Raw genomic sequence first — 25,042 nt, 5'->3', positions numbered from 1 at the left:
GGCTGGCGCTTCTGACGGCAGCGCGCTTCCCCGCCGTCGCGAACCTGCTATAGGGTCAGAAGGACGCCAATCAGAGCTGGGGGCGAGGCTCTAAAGTTGGCGGCCGCGCCCTGTCTGGCCGGTGACGTCATAGAGCCCCCCGGCAGATCCCGCCTCCGAACGCTCGCTATTGGCCGGAGGCCGCGGACGGTCGGGGCCGTTGATTGGTCCGCCCGGCCGTCCATCATCCAGCCAGTCGGGGGCGGGGCCGAGCCCGGAGCCGGGTGATTGACAGCGGCTGAGGACTGGCTGCGGCGCTACTTGTATCCGAGTGAGAAGCTGCCACACACAAAGTAGCACTTGGTGTTTCCGGAGCCAGGCCGGCTAGCAGGCTGAGTAACGGGGCTGCACTGGACTAGCACTCCCTGACTATGCCGTCTCACAACTGAGAGGTAGCCAGCTGCCCTCCCTGTCACAGGGTCCAGCCAGCAGATCTTAGCCAGCGAAGGTTCCCCTCTCTCTGTCTCTCTCTCTCTCTCCCCCCTCTTTCTCTCTCTCCCTCCCGGGGCCGCCTGGCTGCCTTTATTTAATTGTATTTATTTTTTCCCCCCTCCTCTTCCCCTTTCAATATTAAATGTACAACTTGATGGGTCTGAACAGCACAGCCGCAACGAATCAGCCCAATGTTTCCTGCACATGTAACTGCAAACGCTCTTTGTTCCAGAGTATGGAGATTAGTAAGTACTCGTAACATCTTATTTTATGTACAGTTTTAATTTAATGCGGCATCGTTAAGAGTGGGGGGTTGGGGGAGAGTTCCTGATTGTTGTCACTTGTAACTATTAAAATACGACTCCTTTTAATAAGGAGGGGAGGGAGGGGGGGGGGGAGAAAGTGAGGGGTTGCTGTCTGTCTGTCTGGTGCCCTGTCTGGCCGTGTTGTTCGTTAAAGACGGCGTCTCGCAACCCCTCGACTACATGGTGGTGGAGTTTTCGCTCCTGTCAGAGTTTGTATGTGTGGGGTTCCCCCCCCCCCCCCCTCCTGTCCCCCTCGTTGTAAGTTATTTTTCTCTCAGTGAGAAACTGCTGGCTTTATTTGTGTCGCTCTTTCACTTTTTGAGCTGAGAGAGTTGGGAGCCGATTTTTTTTTTTCCTTCCAGACCCGTTTCTTGGCCAAGTTCGCGGTCACAACACGGACTTTCTCAAGGAAGGCGTCTGCTCGCTCTCTCCCCCACCACCCCTCAAATCACTCGACACCACCACCTTTGTTTTGTTGTCCAAAGGCAGCTTTGAGACACTTACGAGTTTCCCTTTTTTTTTAAGAAAAAAGAAAGAAAAAACCGTTGACGCCGCCAGTACCAAATGTTGGGCAAGTGTGCTGTTCGGTTTCGTTTAAGGTTCGCCTCCTCCACCCTCGTCTCGTTTCTTTTTGTTCGTCTCACTCTCCACAACCCGTTCAGACCTTTCCCTGACTAAGGCGGGTTTAGTCTAGTTCGACCGACCGTACGCACCTTCGAATGACCTTGTCAAACAGTATTTTAAACGCACCAAGAATTCTTTGTGTTACATTCTTGTGCCATTTCTCACAACTCGATACTAAAAGAGTAAAGAAATTGGCGGGCGGGCGGGGCGGGCGAGAGACCCCAGCCCTTTCCACGTATTGTAGTCTGTTATTTTATGATTAGTTAAACGGGGTGAGTCATTCTTTAAGATCTAGTTATCCCGTGGGATGTCTTGATAATCCTTGACTTTCTGCAAAATACAATGAATTATTGATTTGAGTACCAATGATCCGAACTTTGAGCAGGCAGCATTGTACTGAATTGATGAAGTTCAGGAAGTTAGCTTTCTGAAGAAGGGAAATTCCAACAATTTTAGGGTTATTGGACGAAAAATATGTAAGTTGGGAGAATTTGATTGTTTCAACTATGCTTATTTTAAGGTTGGTTCTATTAAAATATTTTAATAATAACTTGAGTAATAGCAGATATTAAAACAAAGCCTAGAACTTTTTGACATGTTCACTGATTCACCCATTTGGAATGGGATGGCAATTGATTGAAGCAGTCTGACTGCTCTTGTCGGATGATATAAGCTCTTGCGTTCTTGGGAGACCACTCCTGCGGATTCAGCTCCCAGACATAGACACTGCCAGTCTGTCCAGATCAGCTGTGACTTTTTATACCTTTTGTGCTTTCTGTGATGTAAGGATCTGTCTGGTTTGCTTGCTGCTTGACTGACTACTGTTGGTGCAGAGTTGTCGGGTTTCAGGGAGCAGTTTACAGTCGAGTCTGGCAAGAGTTTATATAAATTATTTTTCTTTAAGCCGTGTCACTCTGTGTTCGGCATTACTTAACATTTACTGTCAAACCACAGATCCTGATTCAAATACATCATCTTTGCCATCTGCCAAGGTTTCTCAAATCAAGGTTCCAATGTCAGACTTCAAATGTTCCTGAGAGGGTTGAAGATATCTTGTACGACGTCTCTCCCTCCACTTAAAATGCCATTTGGCTGCATTATTTTTTTAACATGGACTCTTGATTCTTCTTGTCATTGTCAATCATTCTGGCACATTTATACGTCAGCCCTGTATCTGCTTTTAATTTCAGTTTTGCTTTTATTTATGATCTGCTGTCGTATATTTGTTTGCAAAATGCAAGATAGAGCATCTTAAGATTAATCATAGAAATGTACAGAGCAGTCGTAAATTAATTTGTACTGTGCACCATTGCCAGCCCAGATTGGTGAGTCTAGACAGTGTGATTAAAACTGAGGTGCAGTACTGCACTTGTGTGGTGTCTCGGTCTGGCAGGTTTTGATTGTCTGGCAGATTTCAGGTTTGTGGGGAGGATCTGCTGTTCAGCAACACCTTTTGTTATTTAAATACAAGTATGTTGCATTTCCTTCCACGCTAATGACTTTCTGCTGTCAACTACACTTCAGATGGTGTTATTCTTATCAACATTGCAACTGGGTGCAGAGGCTGAGAGCTGTTAGATTCTGGTCAGTGGTTTTGTGTACCTGCTTAGGTTACACTGGGCTAACTGACTCCTACATTCATAAGTGATAGCAGCAGAATTAGGCCATTCAGTCTATCAAGTCTACTCTGCCATTCAATCATGGCTGATCTATCTCCACCGCTCGACACCAATCTTCTGGATTCTCCCCATAATCCGTAATGCCCTTATTAATTAAGAATTTCAATCTCCACTGTAAAAATATCCACTGACTTGGCCTCCGCAGCTGTCAATGGCAATGAATTCCACAGATTCACCACCCTCTGACTAAATTAATCCCTCTCCTAAATGAACACCCTTTAATTCTAAGGCTATGACCTCTGGTCCTAGACTCTCCTACTAGTGGAAACATCCATCCCTTCCAGGCCTTTCACTATTGAGTAAGCTTCAATGAGGTCCCATCACATCCTTCAAAAGTCCAGCCCAATGCCTTCAAACGCTCATCATGTGTTAACTCAATAATTTCTCGTAAATCTTCTCTGGACCCTCTCCAACGCCAGTACATCCTCGGGTTAGCCCCGACACCTGTAATAATCAAGAATCTATCTATCTCTGCCGTAAAAATATCCATTGACCTGGATGAATTCCATTCTTTCAGGTGCAGGTAAAGAAAACCCCCAGCTTGCATTCCTGGACGGTATCAAGCTTTCTTGGTGTGAGAGGGCTTCTTTTGAATAACTTAATTTACAGCTATCCTGTTGTTCTTTACGAGAATGTTTGATTTGTTTCAAGCACCATCTCCAAGACAGCAAGCGGTTGCTTCTGGGAAGATTGATTGGAGTTTGGCAAAGCGAACAACTGGAACAATCGACTATTTTATTTTAAATGCGACACAATTGCATAATTGCAGAGATGCAAATGAAAAGCAAAACCTTACATCATTTGGAGTAATTGAACTGCGCGTCATTCGAACTTGATATAACTGTAGTTTCCTGATCTCGCCCTGAGCTTCCCCTCAATGTGCAGATTGTTGTCGAGATTTGCGAAGACCACTGATGTTTAGTGCCCATTCTGTCTCGCTTTACACCTATCCCGTTGCACCCCTTTTCCATTCGGATTTCTGCAAGTCAAGTAGTTCATTTGTGCCTTGTCCCCTGTATTATTGTTTGAAGTGCCTGTCTGCGGCAGTGGAGAAGACTGTGATTAGTTGCCGTGTGGAGGCTTATGCATTCTGTAGCCTTGGAGATTGGCTGTAATCCCTGGGTTGTGCCAACTCCCTGCCAGGCAGCAGGAGACTTGCATTGCACAAGCAAATCATGAGGTTAGCAAACCGCAGCAAAATAAAATCTGATTCCTGGGATGTAATCCAGTGGATCAAGTCCAAGTTTGGAAATGGGGACGTCTGCTGTATTCCAATTCTTCCCTTTTTGGTGGCTCCTTGTCCCAGTGGAATGGTGAATAATTGATCAGAAGTGTTAATACAAAATACATTTGACTGGCATCTACATACAATGCAATACAATATATCTTTATTGTTATTGTACAGGGGTACAACGAGATTGGGAATGCGACTTCCATTCGATGCAATAAATTAATTGGCTAATCAGTATTCATTTAAACAACCCAATGAAACAAATTAGAACAGTTTTAAAACAGAATAAAGTGCAAGTAGGTCTGTGCCGGTTCACTGTGCGATGTGACCATCCGGCTCAGCAGGACCGGTTCATGGCAGCTATGGCCCTGGGGATGAAGCTGTTCCTGAGTCTGGAGGTGCGGGCGTAAAAGGCCTTGTATCGTCTGCCCGATGGTAGAAGTTCGAACAGACTGTTACAGGGGTGTTAAGAGTCTTTGTGGATGCTGGTGGCTTTTCTGAGGCATCGTGTGTTGTAGATGCCCTCCAAGGCTGGTAGCTGTGTTCTGATAGTCCTCTGAGCTCTATGCATTACCCGCTGAAGAGCTTTCCTCTCTGCCTCCGTACAGCTGAGATACCACACAGGGATGCCATGTGTTAGGATGCTCTCTATGGTGCAGCGGTAGAAGGTCGTCAGCAGCTGTTGGGGTGGACCAGACTTTTTCAGTGTTCTTAGGTAGAACAGTCATTGCTGTGCCTTCTTGACCAGCGCAGCAGTGTTAGTGGACCATGTTAGGTCCTCCGAAATGTGAGTGCCCAGAAACTTGAAGCTGGACACTCTCTCCACACTGTCCCCGTTGATAAAGATCGGGGCATATTCCCCGTTGTGTGACCTACGGAAGTTGATGATCAGCTCCTTGGTCTTGGTGGTATTTAGGGACAGGTTGTTATCAGAGCACCAGTCCGCCAGGTTCTGCACCTCCGCTCTGTAGTTTGTTTCATCACCGTTGGTGATCAGCCCGATCACCGTTGTGTCGTCTGCAAACTTGACAATGGTGTTGGTGTCACAGTGCATTAGGTGACAGAAAAGAGATGGCCTTAAAACTATGATCAATGTTTTTGATGTGGGTCCTTTTGTCTGCACTGTTAGCATGGGGAAATGGGAATGCCTTGAATTCCTATCGTTTCCTTTTTGTAAGGCTTTTAACCTTTTTGTCCCAAGATATATCACTGGTTCCCAGGACTGAGTTTATGTGTAATACCAAAGGAAATGCAGATGCTGGTTTATACCAAAGTTTAGAGACAAAATGCTGGAGTACCCGTGTGGGTCAGACAACCTCTGTGGAGAAAATGGATAGGTGATGTTTCTGGTCGGGACCCTTCTTCAGACTGATTGTAGTGGGTGGGGGGAGCTGGAAGCAACTACGGGGGGGGGGGGGGGGGGGGGGGGAGAGGAGGAAAATCGGGGCAACAGATCACGTCAGGAAAGGAAAGTTCCCTGGTAGGCTGATTGTTGGCTAGAGATGGTGTGAGCCTAAGAGGGAAACTTGGAACTAGTTAGTGGACCTTTAGTGGAGAGAATTTAGGGGTGAGAATGAGGGGAGAAAGTGGGGGGGGGGGGGTGAAGAGTATGTGATGGTGTTTGTAGAAGTTACCTAAAATTGGAGAATTTGATGTTCATTCTACTGGGTTGCAAGCTACCCAAGCACAATATGAGGTGCTGTTCCTCCAATTTACATGTGTCATCATCACTGGTCTAGGTCAGAAAGGTCAGTGTGTTAATGGGAATTAAAGTGGTTAGCCATCGGGATACATTTATTTTGCTGCTGATAGTGGTTCTCCTCCTTCATTTCATGGGTAAAATTTAGCATGCGTGTTTTATGTTAAAGTTACCTGCTTTGGTACATTTCTAATAGTGCCTGGTACAAGGGAATCGTGTAACAGAAGTGATGAGTCTTTTATCCCTTGGGTACATCAGTTGTTTGAAGGAGGTTTCATATCAGTCCCAATTCTGTATTCTTTTCCCCCATTTAGATTTAGTTCCCCTTCAAATATTTAACAAACTTCATCAAAGTTGCTCTTGAATTTTCCCTCTTTCAACGCAGTGCTTTGTTAAGCACTCATTGTTTACTGTAATTCAAATTCTCCTCCCCCCTCTTTTCAATTGTCTTGAATCTATCCTCTGGTTACTAATACGGCTGGCTGTCTCTGTCAAACGCTGGTTAAACCTCGGGAAGAGGAAATAGGAAAGAGGTAGGAAGTAGCTGGAGCAAGATGGGAAAGAGTAGATGAGGGAAGGGCATGGAAAAAAGGAAAACAGGCGGAGTAGAAAGGTTGACACAAGGAACTGCAGATGATGGTTTACAAGAAAAAGGCCACCGTGTTGGAGTATCTCAGCGTCTCAGGCAGCATTTCTGGAGGGCATATACAGACTAAAAGTTTGTGTTGGGTCCCGTCTTCAGACTGATTGTAGTTGGGGGGGGGGGGTGAGAAAACTGGAAGGGGGGTGGGGCATGACAAATGCAGGCAAGTGATGGGTGGGTACTGGTGAGGGGGGGGGGGAGGTTGCGTGGCAAAAGGTTGGACAAAGAACAGAGATGAAAAGGCAAAAGGCTGTGCTGTGGGAGAGAAGATGACTGCTGGAAGGAACTGCAGATGCTGGTTTACACCAAGGATAGACACAAAATGCTGGAGTAACTCAGCGGGACGGGCAGCATCTCTGGAGAGAAGGAACGGGGGGTGCATGAACTGCGAGGGAATGGGGAAGGAGGTGGCGGAATTGTGGGAGCAAGGCTACGCATCCAGGTGGGAAGCAGGAGAAAGATTGCCCATCTGTGCAGACCAGACCCTGGTGTCATCATGTACTAGGGTCGCCATTGTTCTCTTCACATTGGACTCCAATTCCTTTTATCTCAAAACTAAACTTTATTTTTAATTAAAAAAATTATGTACCAAACAATAGAGTCCAAAACACTTCATCTGTTCTTGGTGTGCCTGTACATTCAATGTTGCTGTTGTTGCAGCCAGCAGTGTTTGCAGTGTTACATGCAAGTTACATGGCTCCCTGGGGTCACGGAGGGACCTTCGTGAGCGGGTCACCCTCCGTGTCCAGGAGTGGAAGGACCCTCGACTCTGGTCCTCCCCCACAGAGCCTTTGCGTTGTCTGCAACCGTCCCTTGCTCGGCACGTGCTCCTGCAATCTGGAGTGCGTCTGCCGGCAGCGTTCCCTTATGGACATCTTGCTGTGTTGCAGACCAACAATTTTCGGGCAGAACAAAGAGCATCTTTCACTGAATTGAAGCTCTTCCCGTGGCACTCGATGCCTGTCTCCGAGTGCGTCCTTGGACTCCAATTGTGTAACGAATACACATGGTGTGTGATGACATCAGGGTACTTTAGGCAGATCAAACATGGTTCTGTGGTCAGTGTAACCCTCTGTTCGGGTCATGCTGACACTGACTAAATAAGGAACGAAAGAACGTTTATTTAGCGCTTTGCGGGGTTATCCCAGCGGCTCTTGCATGCAACAAAATACTTTGCCCTGCAGCACTTGAATGTATGTGGCTGTATGCATGAAACACAGATGCATAGGCACTCATGCAAAGGTGTCCTTTTAAAGTAGCTCATCATGCTGTTGCTGCAGCTGAGGATTGTGGAACTGGGCACCAGGAGAGCCTGCTGCTTCTCCCTTGATAATGCCATGGGTCTTTAAAGTTGACTTGAACATGATGCGCAGGCCAATGCTTGTCCGTACACATGGAAGTTTATGACTACTAAACACACCTTTCTGCATTGAAATTTCAGTTTGGATTGCGTGCTGAAACACCTTTTGTAGCTTGAAGCTACAACATTTTGATGTGAAAATGGGAGTGCCTTACTACCTTGAAAGTGCCCCATTGTTCACATCCGTTGTCAATGAGCTAATGCTTGCATTGCTGCAGTTTCAGCTAAAGTGCAGAGCATCTGCCGGCTTGGGTGGATGTTGCACAGCTGTACCCGGAGTCGATGGAGCTGCACTGTCTTGATCCTTTGCGCTGGTTATAAATTAGTGTCTCGTTCTACAGCAGCAGTTGCTGATAAGCACAGATTTAGTGCTGAATTATTGGTTATTTGTGTGCAAAACCTGCCATGGGACCCAGCGCAGGTAGTCGGTTGCTGCCTCATCAGGCGGCTCTGTGAGAATGTTATCCCTGTGACTCTGCTGGGACTGAATCACAACCTCGGGTTACGGCACTCCCAGCAAAACCAGACGTCGGTGAGGTGTCTTGAGTTTGACTACAATACGCAGCCAGCAGGGCGGTAATGGATTCTGTCCTTCCTATCATTGGATGAAGTGGCCACGACAAGCCTGTGAAGCTCTGGAGTCCAATTGCATACCACTCTGCTGCCAATTCCCGAAAGGTACCTTCAGTGGCATGCTTGCATTTAAGCCTGGACAAGCCTCAAACGGCAACTCAACGCAAGTACCTGCCAAGCTCTGGTAATCATGGTCACCATCAGACACTCATGGCTTGCCTCTGCATCCTTGCACGCTGCCTCTGCCAATGTTTCCTGATTTGGTGCCCACTGCCGTAATGTAGAAGTGAACAAATGCTCACGTGCCACCTTTTCAGTTTTGATAAATGCAACCTTTGCATTCACATCTGCCTTGAACCAAACAGTGGCACGGCGGTAGAGTTGCTGCCTTACAGCACCAGAGACCCGGGTTTGATCCTGACTACGGGTGCTATCTGTACGGAGTTTGTACGTTCTCCCTGTGACCTGTGTTAGTTTTCACCAGTTTCCTCCCACACTCGAGGCATACAGGTTTGTAGGTTCATTGGCTTGGTATAAACGTGAATTGTCCCTAGTGTGTGTGTAGGACAGTGTTAGTGTGTGGGGATTGCTGGTCGGGCCGGACTCGGTGGGCTGAAGAGCCTGTTTCCATGCTGTATCTCCAAACAATAGACGTGGTTGCAATGCTAGCTCCGTAATCGTGTTTTTCCTGCACATTTCTGTCATTGATGCCCTTTGCACGAGAAAGAGGCCTCCCCTTTAACATCCTTCATCCTTTGCAGGTTCCTCTGCCCACCTAGATCAATCTGCTGCCTTTTTTCTCAATGTAATGGGCAGCATTCCTCCAGGTGCTGGGTTATATTCTAGGCGGGCTACTTCCTCAGGTCAGAGCTGTGAGGAAAGGTATGACCAATGTGGGAAATTCAGCATCAAAAGCCTGCTGTTCCTGATACAGGATGATGCTACACCAGGGAGTTGCTGGGATTGTTTTGAAAGTGGTACCAATGAATTTCATAATTTCTTTGAATATTTTGAAGCTGTGTTTTAAAGAGATTCCTGACACTGCTTAATAATGGGGGAAAAAATCGGGTTAATTTCTAGGTCATTATTCCAATCTGTCTCAACCTGGAATTTACAGCCGTTTGCAAACATCTGGACTCAAATTCCAGGCTCTGGCATCTGCAATTTGTTCATTGCCTTGTGTTTGGATTCAGCTGTGCAAGCCCCATGCTCTGGAGATCAGTTGTCCAAGCCCCATGCTCTGGAGATCTGCTGTGCAAGCCCCATGCTCTGGAGATCTGTGCAAGCCCCATGCTCTGGAGATCAGTTGTCCAAGCCCCATGCTCTGGAGATGTGCTGTGCAAGCCCCATGCTCTGGAGATCTGCTGTCCAAGCCCCATGCTCTGGAGATCAGTTGTCCAAGCCCCATGCTCTGGAGATCAGTTGTCCAAGCCCCATGCTCTGGAGATCAGTTGTCCAAGCCCCATGCTCTGGAGATGTGCTGTCCAAGCCCCATGCTCTGGAGATCTGCTGTCTAGACTCCTTCATCAAGCCTGGTCATTGGCTCTGATACCTTTCGGTGTCGGGCTTTGCTCGATGCCAGCTATGAAGCTGCCATCAAAGGCATGGTAGGGCTATATACCATGTATGGTTTAGAAGTTAAAGGTTACTGGAGTTTGGAACAAAGAGCAGCAGTAACATCTCGTTCGGTATTTATACCGAATGACAATAAAGTTCTGTTATGTTATGTTATCTCAACACGTGTCATGGGATGTAGTATGCATTATCATTAGATAGTGCATCATTGGGAGCAGTGAGAATGGAACAGACTCGGGATTAAGACTACTGCCGCTCTCGATCGGGAAAAGGGCGGAAAATCCCATTTCTTGCTTGAATTTCCGATGCAAAGTATAATTTTTCTCTTGTCCATGTAACTTGCATGAGTAGTTTTCTCCTGCTCCTTTAACGTGGTATGGTTGTGTCACGGCATTTCACGTGTTGGGATGTATGATGTTATTTGACATAATCAGTGACTGATTTAGTGAAGGGCAGGGCCTGGTAGAAGCGTGAGTTAAGCTGCAAAGTTCCTGGTCTGGACTATCAGCAGCGAGTACTAATACACAAGATGGAAGAGGTTGGTTGTGTTAATAGCTGCCCATGTAACAGTTTAAGCATTTTCTGGTGTGATCCTGAGGTGTATCGAACAAGAGTTCGTGGATTCCAGCTCTGGCTGGCCTCAAGGTTGGTTAATCTCAGCTGGAATATAATTTTGGCACATCAAACAATTTGCTCGAGGAACTCGGTGGGTTAAGCAGCATCTGTGGAGGGGGAAGGAATTGTTGAAGCTTTGGATCGAAACGTGAAGTGCCAACAATTCCTTCCGACTGCTCAGTCCACTAAGTTGCTTGAACTGTTTGGTGCGCGGGTGGGGTGGGGTGGAGGAGCAGAGAGAGCACAGGGTCCTTGGGCAGGACTACTGATGTCCCCAGCTTCTTTCCTCCCTCCCTGTTTAGTTCAGTGCAAAAGGCCAACCAGTGTGCTGTTCTCTTAAATAAGCTGCACAACAGTACCATGGCAGGTGCTACTAGAGCTGCTGTCTCCTGACTCGAATGCATCAGGTTCGCTAATGACTTGCAGTGATGACCATGTGGAGTTTACAGGTTCAACCTTGTGACGGTATCCTCTGGGTGCTCCTACTTCTTGCCTCATCCCCAATATGTGTGGTGATTGGCAACTGTTAATTGCTCCAAGTGATCAAATGTGGGTGGTTATTCACAAAATGCTGGAGTAACTCAGCAGGTCAGGCAGAATCTCAGGAGAGAAGGAATGGGTGACGTTTCGGGTCGAGACCCTTCTTCAGACTGATGTCGGGGGGGCGGGACAAAGGAAGGATATAGGTGGAGACAGGAAGATAGAGGGAGATCTGGGAAGGGGGAGGGGAAGAGAGGGACAGAGGAACTATCTAAAGTTGGAGAAGTCAATGTTCATACCACTGGGCTGCAAGCTGCCCAGGCGAAATATGAGGTGCTGTTCCTCCAATTTCCGGTGGGCCTCACTATGGCACTGGAGGGGGCCCATGACAGAAAGGTCAGACTGGGAATGGGAGGGGGAGTTGAAGTGGACTGGGAATGGGAGGGGGAGTGGAGTGTCGGAACAGTTAATGGACTGCGGGGAGAATGAAATAGGTGGGCCGAGAGGTGTCCTTCCGTGCTGTATCATTCCGTGCCTCTGGTGACGATGAGGTTCAAATCAAATTCCTCTTATGTTGCGAAACGTACTTGGCTAATAAAGTACGAGTGTGGGTATGAAATGTATTGACTGCAAATGTGTAAAGCACTGTCCCGTTTTGCTTGAACAATATAAGTACATTTTCTCCTGCAATATATTTTGTAATAGAATGTTTATTATAGCAAGGAAGAATTCCACAGACTCTTCATTGTTACCCAGCGAGCCCTGCTGGGATGTTTCCTGGTGGATATTATGTCGGGACAGGGTTGCTCTCTCGTGGAATATTCTCCTGACAGTTTCCGTCTTTGAGTTTGAGCGTGACTGCTGAGGTGAGAGGGACCATGAGGTGAGGGTTGACTATTATTATTTTTTTTGGAATGGAGGGAGCGACCATTTTGACCCCAATTTCATCTGTCCCTCGTGTGAGTGTAAAGTAGAAGATGTGAAGTTGGCTTCAGAACTACCATGTTCCCCCTGCAATGCGAGTTGTTCTCTGGCAGCAGCACCGTGTGGTCTTGTGTGACTACAAGGGGTGAGTTCTGGCAGACCATGAGGTACCAAAATTTCACAAATGAGATTGTGTGCTTTTGCCCGAAATAATCAGCTGCTTCCTACAGAGGGAGGACCTACATAGAAATCACTTTTAAACCCCCTAATTATTTCATTGGTGCAGAAAGTTAATCCCTAATGAGCTAAATGGATTTTTGGAGTCTGGTTATGAATTATTTTAATTGAGACAAATGAAATGTAGATATTTTTGATTCTGTAGAGAGTAGTTGTGCTGTTTGTTTTTCTTGTTTGTCCGTATTTACCAGTACTATAGTAGTCCAACACATATAGAGTAGAGATGGTTTTGAGTGCATTTCTATGAAGAGAACACACATTGGTTGTTATAGACTGGCACATTTGTAGTCTGAAAGGGACTGTTCCTATGACCGTCAGTTGCCTGTACAAAGGTCCTGTCCAGGTCGATGAAATCAGTATTCCCACAGGGCTTTTTATCCTGCTGCCTGTCTGCTTCTGATCTCATTTGTCTTTTTTATACAATCCTGGGTTCTTGTTGCATTCGCCTTTCTCCATCATTTTCCATTCCTTTTGTCATATTTGAGTAGAATTATTTTTCTCGCTTGCCCGTGTCTCTGGCTTGCGCTCCTCGTTTGCTGTAAATCTTCATTTGTCCGTGGTTTGGCTGGCGATACCTGCGTCTTTTTAATTCAGTTGCCTGCACTAATTAAGGACTGGAGCTTTCACTTTTTAAATGTTGATGAGTCTTGGGGGAATCTGTACTGTTAAGAAGACTTTTAAAAAGGGCTTGACCTGTCTGAACCACACAGCTCTTTAGTTGTCAGAATGATCCTTGAGAGGTGGATGGGGGGGGGGGGGGGAGAGATGTTGAAAGAAGGATTAAATTGATTTGCTGTGTCTGGCAGCCTGTACATCATGACTGGTGCTCTTTGCAACTAAACAGATTTGTATTGCTTTATAATAAACTGGTTTAGTTATTCGAGGTACTTCAAACTTTGTTTTCCCGGCCGCACAACATCCCCTACGCCAATGTTGTCCACCCAGTATCATTTGCTGAGGGTCGCATGTGGCAAATTGGGAATCCAGATGCTGGCTAATTGGTCTTCAAATTAGTATATTTAAAAATGAGTAATTGGCATGCTCATCGGACTCTAACTCATGGACAACATCACTGTCTTCTGTAGTTCATTTGCAACTTGATGCTTAGTTGTAACCGATTTTTGAACCGCCATTGCTGAGTGTGTGGGGATAGAACCAGCATAGGAGCAGGCAAGGCAAGGCCATCTCCTTTACTGCCTGGGCCAATCAATCCTTTGTTCCCTTCTGCATTGGGTCCAATGACCAGAAGATGTTGGGCATGTAGTTTGGAAGAGACGGGCTGGGCTCCGAGACGTGGGAGGGTGCATAGCCAGAGTGAAACAAATGTTGGAAATGGGTGGTAGAAAGTGTCGGGGTGTTGGATGTAAGGTGCTCTTGGGTTGCTGAAAGTGATGCGGGTGTTATGCATGACCTGTGTCTGTGCAATGCAGTCACCCAAACCACCTTGCGCTATAAATGAAGGCTGGATGTGTAAGAACTCCGTTTACTCTGAAGATAACCACAAAAATGCAGTAGCTTAGCAGGTCAGGCAGCATGTCTGGAGAACAGGAATCGGTGATGCTTCCCATTCCTTTTCTCCAGAGATGCTGCCTGACCCACTGAGTTAATGAAGGTTGGATTACGGATCATGTCCACAGAGTCGTGATGTACAAATCTCCAGAGAGAGAGAAAGGAAACGGACTCTGTGGCCCTTTGTGTAGCTGCAGTGAGTTTGAGTGCACAAATGCCAAGTATCGCTCCTTGCAGAGCGTCTACTCATTCCAATGTTGTGCAGGATAGGCCCAACCACATTGCCAGGAACATTCCATTCACTTGGACGTGGAGGTACCACCTGTCCCTTGCAACAAAGCTTCAGGAGTGAAAGCTGGCTCGAAGGGCCGAATGCCTACTCCTGCACCTATTGTCTATTGAAATGCCTTCTGACCACACATCAGGCAGTCAGTGGTCCTGCGGAAGAAGGAACTGTCGAGGCTGGTTTGAACCGAAGATAGACACAAAATGTCGGAGTAACTCGGTGGGACAGGCAGCATCTTTGGAGAGAAGGAATGGGTGACGTTTCGGGCTGAGGGTGGTTCCCCAAGACAATGGCGCTGGACCTGCGACGAGCAGAACACGGCAGTCGCTGGCAATCTCAGACGGAAGTGTGCTGGAAATACCCAGCAGATCAGGCAGCAGCTGTGGAGAGAGAAAAACGCCCGTTAATGATAACCTTGTATCATTGCTGCCAGTGCTGACATAAACTGGAAAGGCTGGTTGTCTGAAATGGTTGAATACTGTATTCTGAGGCCTGCCAAGTGCCTTGGACAGAAGATAAAGTGCAGATTTCCAACGCCTACATTTCTTTTGCATTCAATGCAAATACACTCTAGATTTGGAAATATGACAAGTTTTTTTTCTAAAATGCAATCTCAATAGCTATGTTCACACAACTTATTCGGGCTCAGGGTTTTTGAATTGGTTAGTGAGAGCAAGTGTCAAGAGTTTTATTATCATAAATGTTCCAAAGAGAACAATTACATTCTTACAGAAGATAGACACAAAAGGCCGGAGTAACTCAGCGGGACAGACAGTACCTCTGGAGAGAAGGAATGGGTGATGTTTCTGGTCGAGACCCTTCTTTAGACTTACTTGAAATTCTTCCTTGCTTTTTAATTATTGTGTGTTTTCTGATTATTTGTAATGCAGTTTTTTTAGATTTTTGCATAGCTAAAATGAGACAATGTGGTTAGAATGACCACAGCCACTACTGGGGTTTGTACTGCAGTAGATGGAGGGGAGGTGTGAAAGTTTGCTTTTGTGCACACTGAAAACAACAGAAATACACTGCCCTTGAACTTGAAGATGTATTGTCCTACATTACAGTGTTCGTCAGTTGAGCTGTGCGAATGGTGACGAGTGAATCTTTGATGGGAAGCACCCCTTTCTCACCCCTACCTCCCCCATCCCAGCTACATTAGCTCGGCATGGATTTAGTTTTCTGATTTTTAAATCCCTCTCTACAAGTAATGGTGGGAATAGTTACAGATATCGAATTGTCCCTCTCCATGTCCGTGACCTCCCCCAGCCATCTGCTCTCAAATCTCTTTGCTTCCACTTCTGGCTTCTGATGTCCTCCAGTTGCCAACATCGATGGTGGTGACTCTGACAGTCTTGGGATCTGGAAACCCCTGTAATTCTGTTTTGAGCAGAAAATCTGTTTCTACCCTTTTTAGGTATCCAGATACTTGCTTAATTAGGCTGGTGTCCAAAATTAGTTGATAAAACTTTTGTGGAACCTTTGGTGTGGCAGTAGAGCTATAGCCTTACAGCGCCAGAGACCCGGGTTCCATCCTGACTACAGGTGCTTGTCTGTACGTTCTCCCCGTGACCTGCATGGGTGTTCTCCAAGATCTTCGGTTTCCTCCCACGCTCAAGACGTGCAGGTTGATTGGCTTGGTTATAAATGTAAAATTGTCCCCTGTGTGTATGTGTAGGGCAGTGTTAATGTGCGGGGATCGCTGGTCGGTATGGACACGGTGGGCCGAAGGGCCTGTTCCCGCTCTAGATCTCTAAACTAATCTAAGCCAAACCAGACTCTCTCCAAACAATAATAATATATTGGCACAACTGCTTAAAAAAGCCCATTTATACTCCATCATCGGTCCTCTCTTGAAATGGCTGATCTATTTGTCCTGTGTCTTCTGACCCCCTCCTCCAGTGGCCCTGACCACTGCCCACCCAGTCGCCTTACACTGTCTGGTCTTGGCTGTTTTTTACAAGAACCCATGAACTAAACCAGTCGCATAACAAAATTGGACCAATAAACTGCAGCGCCCCATGCGATGTGCACTGAAGAAGAACGATGGTTATCAAAGTGAAACACTCTGCGGACGTGATTAAACAGCTTTTATAAACATAATACAAAAGTTTTATGCTATTATTCTCCCACAGAAAGTAAATTTCTACTGACTTTTGCAAATTGCCTCCATTAATGTAAATATTACCCTTCTGCAATTTTGTCTGTCCTCTGCAATTAAGCTGTAATTTTATTTTTGACTTTCAGCCTGAGGGCTCCGTTGGAACTTAAATATGCCACGTGAGCCCAGTAATGGCAGTGTTAGCACTGCGGCCGGAAGAGTCAGGACAGTGTAATTCTGTCATCAGAGTTATCCTATCTGTGTTGGGTGAGCACTCGTGCCCTGATTAGACTGTCTGCTAGCAGCCGCACAATATGAGGAGACAGCTGCCTGCTCCCTTGCTCAGATCCTTTATGCATCAGCTGATTCTTTTGTGCCGTGCTTGTGATTTTTTTTCCTCTCTCCCTCTCACAAGCGCAGCCTGTGTGGTGTACGTGGTGCGCCTTGTCTGGGTTTTAAGCAAACTGTATAGTCTGCCAGGGTGAACTTGGCCAGCTGTCTGTCTTCTATGCTTCCACGAGGCGGTTTAAAACGGTAATGTTTCTTTTTAAAATCACGGGTTGAAGACTATCAGAAGATCATCCTTCCTGTCCTTGCTGTTGTGGAAATAATGAAGCATTCGTTTGTTCTCCATTTGATCTTTTCTGCAGCCTCAACCCCCCCCCCACACTTTGGTTGCATGCATACTCACTTGGTGCCAGAATGCAGTACACGCAACTCATTTGTGACATGGCTCCATCTTCTACTTTTGCAACCCTTGGCTCTCCATTTGGCAAGGACATTGATCGGTCAGGCTCACAATGTTAAATTGTCCTGGACTAGTGGGGTGGAGGTTTCAGGCTGGTGTGTGGAGCAAGGGCGGAGATTGTTGGGGCTGTGGCACAGAGAGTTAAATCTCTGCTGGCCTCTGGTGCGGTGCCAGATGACTGGAAGATGACAAATGTGTAACTTTTATTGAAGTCCGGCAGTGAGGATATGCCAACTGATTATAGATTAGTTGATCTAAAGCTGGTGGTTGGGGAAATTGCTGATTTAAAAAAAAAAAGAATGATGGACAAACTATACCCGGAAACGCAGGGCTTGATTGGAGATGGGCAGCACAGATGTGTAGATGAAGAATCATGTCTGACCAATGCAAGGTTTGTTTTTTTTTGGAGTGGTTGTATTGGTTTATGTAGATTTCAGTAAGGGGGGAGAGATTGGTCTGAAAGGTTAAAGTCCTTGGGATCAAAGTTGGCTAATTGGATCCAGCATTGTCTTGATGTTAGAGACAGAGTGATGGTGGAGGGTCGCATTTGTGATTGGAAGCATGTGGCCATTGGTGTACCACAGGAATTGGTGCTGGGATCTTTGCTGTGCATTATGCACACTCTACTCCATGTCAGGGACAGAGAATAATGTACATTGTCGAGAGGTGTTGACAGCAAAGACCAATCTTGAGATACAAAATGATATTGAGCTGGTAAACCAGACAGGCCAGTGGCAGATGGAATTTAACCCTGGTAAATATGAGGCGATGCTTTGAGGTAGATTTAACAAGGATAGAAAGTACACCATGAATAAATAGCTGGGCTCACGGAGCATTGAACAAATGGATCCTGTTGTAGGTCCAAAGATCCTTGAAGATCGCAGCACAAGTCGATGGGGTGATGATGTAGGCTGAGGGGTCAACTTCTTTACATCGGCGAAACCAAACGCAGGCTCGGCGATCGTTTCGCTCAACACCTTCGCTCAGTCCGCCTTAACCAACCTGATCTCCCGGTGGCTGAGCACTTCAACTCCCCCTCCCACTCCCAGTCTAACCTTTCTGTCACAGCGTAACTGAGACTGTTACACGAAGAGTCTGAGAAGTAGCTTTCAAATGGTTTGAAACAAGATGGAAACTTTGACAAGTGGATCAGTTATGGTAGTAGAAACAAAACCTGAGAAAATGTACAAGTTTTGTAAACCAATGATTCCCCCTCGTGTGTATGAAGTTCTGCCTTTCTCTATCATCGTTCCTGTAACCAAGGAGGATTGGAAAATGATGCATGATTTGGAAGGATCTCAACCCAAAACGTCACCCATTCCTTGTATCCAGAGATGCTGCCCATCCTGCTGAGTTGCTCCAGCATTTTATGTCTATCGTAGAATTAATACAATAGGCTGCACCCGCTTGTTTCTCTTACCACCTTCCCCCTTTCTTTGTCGTGTACACCCTTGCCCAGCATTAACCTACACCACATTAGAAGTGGGTCGAATGACTTGTGTTGTGTACACCCTTGCTCAGCATTAACCTACACCACCACGTTAGAAATGGGTCTAAAGACTTGTGTTGTTTATTTGCTCATGGCCAAACTCTGAGACAAATGCAGATTATTCCTTTACCTGCACATCCCTTGCCTCTTTGGCCTCTTCTGCAAAGGGGAGTTGATGTCAATAATTATTGTATAGATTGCTAGTCATGGGATAGCAAAGTATAGGCTTCAACAGGAGCCCCTGAGGCTATTGTCTCATAGTTCCTAATATTCCCTTGGCAGACAGTAGATCAGACTAATGAGGCATGTGAGAAATGATCACAGCCAAATGCTGACTTGTGTTTTTTGATATTTTGGTTTCCCCAGACACTTGTGTACATCAGTGGTCGTCTATGAGTATCCATTGTTTCTTTGCCTGCATGTCCTTGGACCAGATAGATCTCCTCTATCCACCCCTCCCCCACCCAAGGCGCACTAGCTTCTCGTTGTCACCTTACAAACGGCTAACAATGGCCTGTTTCCTTCATCATCCTTACGTTTTGCATATCTTTCTATCATTGTTCTTTATCTCTCCACATCACCGTCGATATCTCTCATTTCCCTTATCCCTAACCAGTCTGAAGAAAGGGTCTCGGCCTGTAAGGTCACCCATTCCTTCTCTCCAGAGATGCTGCGTGACAATAGGTGCAGGAGGAGGCCATTCGGCCCTTCGAGCCAGCACCACCATTCAATGTGATCATGGCTGATCATTCTCAATCAGTACCCCGTTCCTGCCTTCTCCCCATATCCCCTGACTCCGCTATCCTTAAGAGCTCTATCTAGCTCTCTCTTGAATGCATTCAGAGAATTGGCCTCCACTGCCTTCTGAGGCAGAGAATTCCACAGATTCACAACTCTCTGACTGAAAAAGTTTTCCCTCATCTCAGTTCTAAATGGCCTACCCCTTATTCTTAAACTGTGGCCCCTTGTTCTGGACTCCCCCAACATTGGGAACATGTTTCCTGCCTCTAACGTGTCCAACCCCTTAATAATCTTATACGTTTCAATAAGATCTCCTCTCATCCGTCTAAATTCCAGTGTATACAAGCCTAGTCGCTCCAGTCTTTCAACATATGACAGTCCTGCTGAGTTACTCCAGCTTTTTGTCTATCCTCATTCTGAGTCTACCCTCCCCCCCCCCCCCCCCCCCCCATCCTCTTGATTTGAGCACACTGCAAAAGATTATGTATTAATACTCTTCCTTCTACAACCTTTGGCCATCCCAAGACTACTATCAACCAACAAGATATGGTGGAATGGGATAGTTGAAATGTGCCACGTTATACTAATAGCCATGAAATATAGGAGCAATTAAACTGTTTCAGTAATCTTTACATGTTGCTCAGAACATCAGGCAGAATAGTCATGAATCATTTATGGCCATCTCTAGGGGCAGGTGGAGCATCCAATCCAGAAGCACCTACTACAGTGCACGAAGCTCTGTCCTACTCTGATTTTACGCCAGTCTTATTTCTTTGGGACCTTGCTATTCATAAACTCTAAGGTCAGAGGAAGTAAGTTTAAAGGAGAGGTGTGCAATTTTTTTTTTTTAACACAGAATATTAGATGCCTGGAACTTGTTGCCATCGATTGTGGTAAAAGCAGATACAATAATGGGGTTTGTGGCTTTTGGGTCGGCTCTTGTCAATGGAGGGATATGGATCATGTGCAGGCAGTGGACGATAGTTTTTAAATTGGTGTCATGTTCAGCCACAAACGTGGACTGATGGGTCTGTTCCCTTGCTGCACTGTTCTGTGCTCCATAAATTCAGTCACTTTGGTCCCAGACTTTTAAATCATTAATGTCATTTGTGGCCAGCACTAATCTCAGCTCTGTTCCCTGTGGCACATCCCTGCCTCCCTTCCATTGTGCCTTTACTCCCACTCCCTGCACACAGTCCTGAAGACAGCTAGACATTCTTTCGAAGATGGGCACAAATTGCCAGAATAACTCAGTGGGACTGGCAGCATCTCTGGAGAGAAGGAATGAATGGATGACCTATTGGGTTGAGACCCTTCTTCAGACCGGAGGTGTAACCCATTCCTTCTCTCCAGAGATGCTGCCTGACCCGCTGAGTTACTCCAACATTTTGTGTCTAACTTTGGTGTAAGCCTTGGCCAGTGCTGAATGCAATTCAGTTTGTTCCCACTTCTCCGAAATAGGGAAACAGAAGTTAATCTGCGATTCCTGTTTCGGGCAATACCCACGCTGGCTAAGATTACTCCTAGCTGGAATGTCCTCCCAGTTGAACAACCTGTTGATACTAAGATTCTGCATTGATGTAATAAAGTGGTCGTATTGCAGTGGTTTCAGGTATTGTACTTTAAGCCAAAACCGTCACACTGAGGAGAAAGATGGAAGTTGTGAAAAAGATGATCTTATTATTGGCATCTATAATTTCACGGAAGTCTAACATTAGCAGGATGGCTGATTCCTTTGTTTAGCGAGAGTAGTTTGCACTGCCGTAAGATCACCTTCAGCTGCATTAAAGGTGCTATATAAATGCATGTTTTGTGTGCTGGGGTACTACTCGTTGGCTGTCACCATCTCATTTGATTTGACTCCCATTTTCGAACGGAAATGCCTCAGTTAGTTGTCAGTCTTGAGGGCAGATAGATGTTTATCTAGACAGCCCTAACTACAATAAGGTGGCTTTGCTTTTGCCAACTCCCACCATTTCTTGGCAATGTTTAAGTGCTTTTTGATGGATGAACAATCCTAACATTTTCACGCAGCTGTTTTCATTCTCGGCAGTCTATGTGGAGTACCCAGGGACCATTTATGTAACTGTTCTTTAAGCAGACGTTGCCTTGGTGGTTCATTATCCTTAAAGAGCCCGTGGCCTCAGACTAGAAGGTGTGCAGGGTGTTCCTGGTAGTGTGTGTGTGCGTGCAGCCGAGTTTAAACGCTCGCATTCGGCTCTTGTGATTATAAATTGCAGCTGAAGATCCTGTTTCCTAAATTCATTCATGGTGAAACCCGCAACTTGCATTTGTGATGAAGATCTGTCCTCCTGGAATGTCTTCAAAGCCTTGCAAAAATAATACCCGCTTCCAATAGTCCCGGGCTGCTTTGAAAGAAAGAATCTGTCTCACATGAGTTCATGATTAAGCTGTTCAACCACCGGACCTGTTATGGAGAGTAGATGACTGCGCTGTGACATTCTTCCCTCTGCCGGTCGGTGGCTTTGAGCGAGGAGGGAAAGGAGATGGGTGTTGCCTGGTTTTGAATCCCGGCCCGTTCTTCTGAAGAACAAGTTTGGACCGTTTCCACCTCACGAGTGTGGGCGTTTCCCGTACCGCATTAACTGAAGTGCATGCAAGTTCACGACAGCCGTGAACACAAATGCGATGGAGTAATAGTCCATATCCTACTGCATGTTCTTTCCATTCATTGCCCGGCTATTCCATCCCTCACCTCCCATAAAAGCCACAGAATATTTTAATTGCGTGGGCTAAATAAATGTCATGTTGGTTTGTTTTTTTTTTTTTTGCTTCTGTTGCTGGGTAATGAACCTGAAGGCACAAAAGCTGCTGATTTGTATTTTAATTCCTCGACCAATAATGCTTTAAAAAAATATATGCCATTGTAATGTGGTAAAGCCTCCTATTGCAGTAGTATAATTGGACAAGTTGTTTGCAGTTGGGCTGATTTAGGCAGTTTCTACCTCCTGCCCCCTCCATTATCCCGAGGAAGTTTCAGATCTTCTTGTGCTAACTTGGGTGGTCCTTGGAGTTGGATGACCTCGACTCTGTTTCTATGGGGTTTTAAATGACTAATGAGGACTAAGTGAGATCTGCAAGTGGAGTAGGAGATGTGCAACTCTGGACCAAGCATCCCCCTTGCACTGTGTACGTTGAGTGTTCCCGATAAGAGAATTCAGTTCCTACTCGGTGGTTAGGGTTCCTGTGAGGCAGTGTGGACGTTGCACTTTCATAAAAGGAGGCTTTGAGAACAGACTTCATCCACCCAACGATCTCTTGCTGTGCCAGAGCTCAGAGCAGAATATCTGATGTCAACCTGCGTGCACCCTGGTCTGTCTGACGGCCGATTGAGTGGAGTCGGGGCTTCTCCTGGGGGTTTTAACCTGGGAGAGAACACCGACGTTGGTTCATTTATCCAGCTGCTGGATATCAGGGTTTTGCAGAGACTGCTAGGTGCCACTTGGTTGCTTTTCAGGAACCTGCTGTAGGACCACGCCTCAGGAAAAAAAACAAGAGCAGGATCACTGCTCCACAGACCAAGGTTTGGGCTGAGTTTGACTCCTTCATCCTTAAATTAAAGACTCTTCTCAACCTCGTAAACCCATCGTACTTGGGGCTGTACTAGAATTAAAGGGGGGGGGGGAGAGCTCCTTGAGACCTTCAACATTGGTTTTCTTGTGATGGCATTTCTGTTGCCTCATTGTTTGGGGTCAGGTTAATGTAGATGTCAAAGCAGAAACCTGGCAGCCCAGAGAAAGGTGTTGGTTGTGGGGGTGGGGGTCTCGTGCACGCAAGACAAAATCAGAGTTCATTGTTTTGAATTAAGTTGGGCATGACATGGCAAATAATAAGTGTGGCAGTATTGCAAAAGAAAGGGATTCTTCCTGCTAAATGTCTTGATTTGTTGAGATGTCTTGAGTCAAAGAGCTGAAAGAGAGCCGGTTCAACATTCAGTTTGCGGAAAGAACTGCAGATGTTGGTCTAAATCGAAGGTCGACACAAAATGCTGGAGTAACTCAGCGGGTCAGATGCTGCCTGACCCACTGAGTTATTCCAGCATTATGTGTCTACCTTCTGCACTACATTCACATGTTTGCTCCCTTGAGATTAGATTCTTTGTTGTAGGGTATGATTGTTGCTCTCAGTACATGCCATTTACAATAGGGATTGGTCATTTGGTCAAATGGTCCATCCAGACAATAACTGCATGATTTGTGTGTCCTTTAGCTATGTTCCCCAGGCCTCATTATCCTTAGATCAACTGTAGTTTGAATCCTATTGTTTTAGCCTCTTAGTTTATTGTGGCACACTGTCCAATATATTACATGCCAAGCTTGGTTAGTCGCAGTTTTAGGTAACTAATTAACCTACAATACCTACCCTCCCCCTGGCTTCTCTATGCCTCACTGGACTCGTTTCATTTCTCTCCTCTCACCCATATTCCTTCCTCTAGCTTCACAATTCACACAACTTCTTTCCATAACTTGCACTTTTTTGTCTTTTCATCTCTGGCCTTTGTCCAACTATCTGCCGATCAAAAACCTACCTCGCCTGTATTTCCTGATCGCACACCAGTCTGAGGAAGGGTCCCAACCTGAAAGGTCACCTGTCCATGTTCTCCAAAGATGCTACATGATCTGCTGAGTTACTCCTTTTTTTTGGTTAGCTCATTGTCTACTTTGAAAAATGACCCATTTTTCATAACACAGGCTTCGAGCACACCAGGTATTTTGCAGAATAAATTTGAATGCCAAAAATTATTTTGCATAGACCAGGTGGTGATTTTGACTCAGTAACAAGACGTTGATCGTCTAGGACAGGAAATCCTAATATTCAGAAGTTGGTTTTGAGCAGATTCTTTAAAGAAGGGGAGGCAGATAGAAGTGAATAATGAATGTCTAAATTGAGATGTTTAAGATTTAATAATTTGATGTTTCTATTTTCCGTATTTCCTTGTTGGCAGAGTCGCAACGGTGCCTAATCTTTAAATTGAAAGCTTAAACTCTCCTCGAATGGCTAGCAGTGATCAACTTTAAGATACAAATTTAATGGTATTAATGATGAGCAAAGCAGATGAGCGTTTGGATGGTCTGATTTGAATTGTTGTACAGGCAAGAAGCGTTGAATGGCCGCCCTCTAGTTCTCAGTGTTCCAGTTGTGTGGCTATTGGAATGTTTTCCTATTTTCTACGCCCCAGTCACTGTTCTAGTTGTTTCCAAACAAATAATAGGGCATGGGTCCAGTACGAGACCTCTTGATGGGAGTGCTGGCCCTGCTGTTATTGACAGCACAGCTTTGGAGAAGCTGGTGCACGTGCTGGAAAAGGTTGCGTCCTGGGCCAAATTGGCTGAAGTCTGACCTTTTCCGTGTACAAAATGTTCCAGTGAGTTAATAGTCCAATTATCCTGCAGTCAACAACCTCTTAACAAACCAGCATGACAAGATCTCTGAAGTGCTCGTGTGGATGCGGACTGATTGGCATCCCGCAGTACAATGACACCCTTTCACTTCTGACGATGATTATCTTATTGAGAACTTATGACGATGATTATCTTATTGACAACTCCTTCCTTCCTTCCTTTCTGCTTTATTTTCAATGAAGCACGAGATTTTTTCAACCAAATTTTGTACGATTTCCAAGAAATAGTTCTTCCAGAATGCTTAATTGTTGCCATTGACCGGCGACCTTTGAAGATTGTAGAAGCTTTGGACTGGAGGGGTGGGTGGACTAAGCTTGGTCTTCTAGCTA

At 45.8% G+C, this 25,042-nt stretch overlaps 1 protein-coding gene across 4 annotated transcripts in view; it reads left to right on the top strand.

The window, feature by feature from the left end:
* Positions 1–277: 277 nt before the first annotated feature.
* The window catches only part of LOC144604356 (protein TMEPAI-like), an 80,587-nt gene continuing 55,822 nt past the window's right edge, over positions 278–25,042 (top strand). For 2 of the 4 annotated variants that reach the window (XM_078418654.1, XM_078418653.1), the window contains exon 1: positions 278–716. In XM_078418654.1, the coding sequence (XP_078274780.1) occupies positions 614–716 (103 nt within the window). In that variant the 5' untranslated portion in view covers positions 278–613. Of the gene's footprint in view, positions 717–1,301; positions 1,376–25,042 lie in introns of all 4 variants that reach the window. The other 2 variants (XM_078418656.1, XM_078418655.1) reach the window with 2 other exon arrangements.

The sequence above is a fragment of the Rhinoraja longicauda genome, chromosome 22, assembly GCF_053455715.1.
Source record: "Rhinoraja longicauda isolate Sanriku21f chromosome 22, sRhiLon1.1, whole genome shotgun sequence".
NCBI lineage: Eukaryota > Metazoa > Chordata > Chondrichthyes > Rajiformes > Arhynchobatidae > Rhinoraja > Rhinoraja longicauda.
Note: the sequence above shows the minus strand (reverse complement) of the source record. Positions and strands in the feature narration are given on the sequence as shown.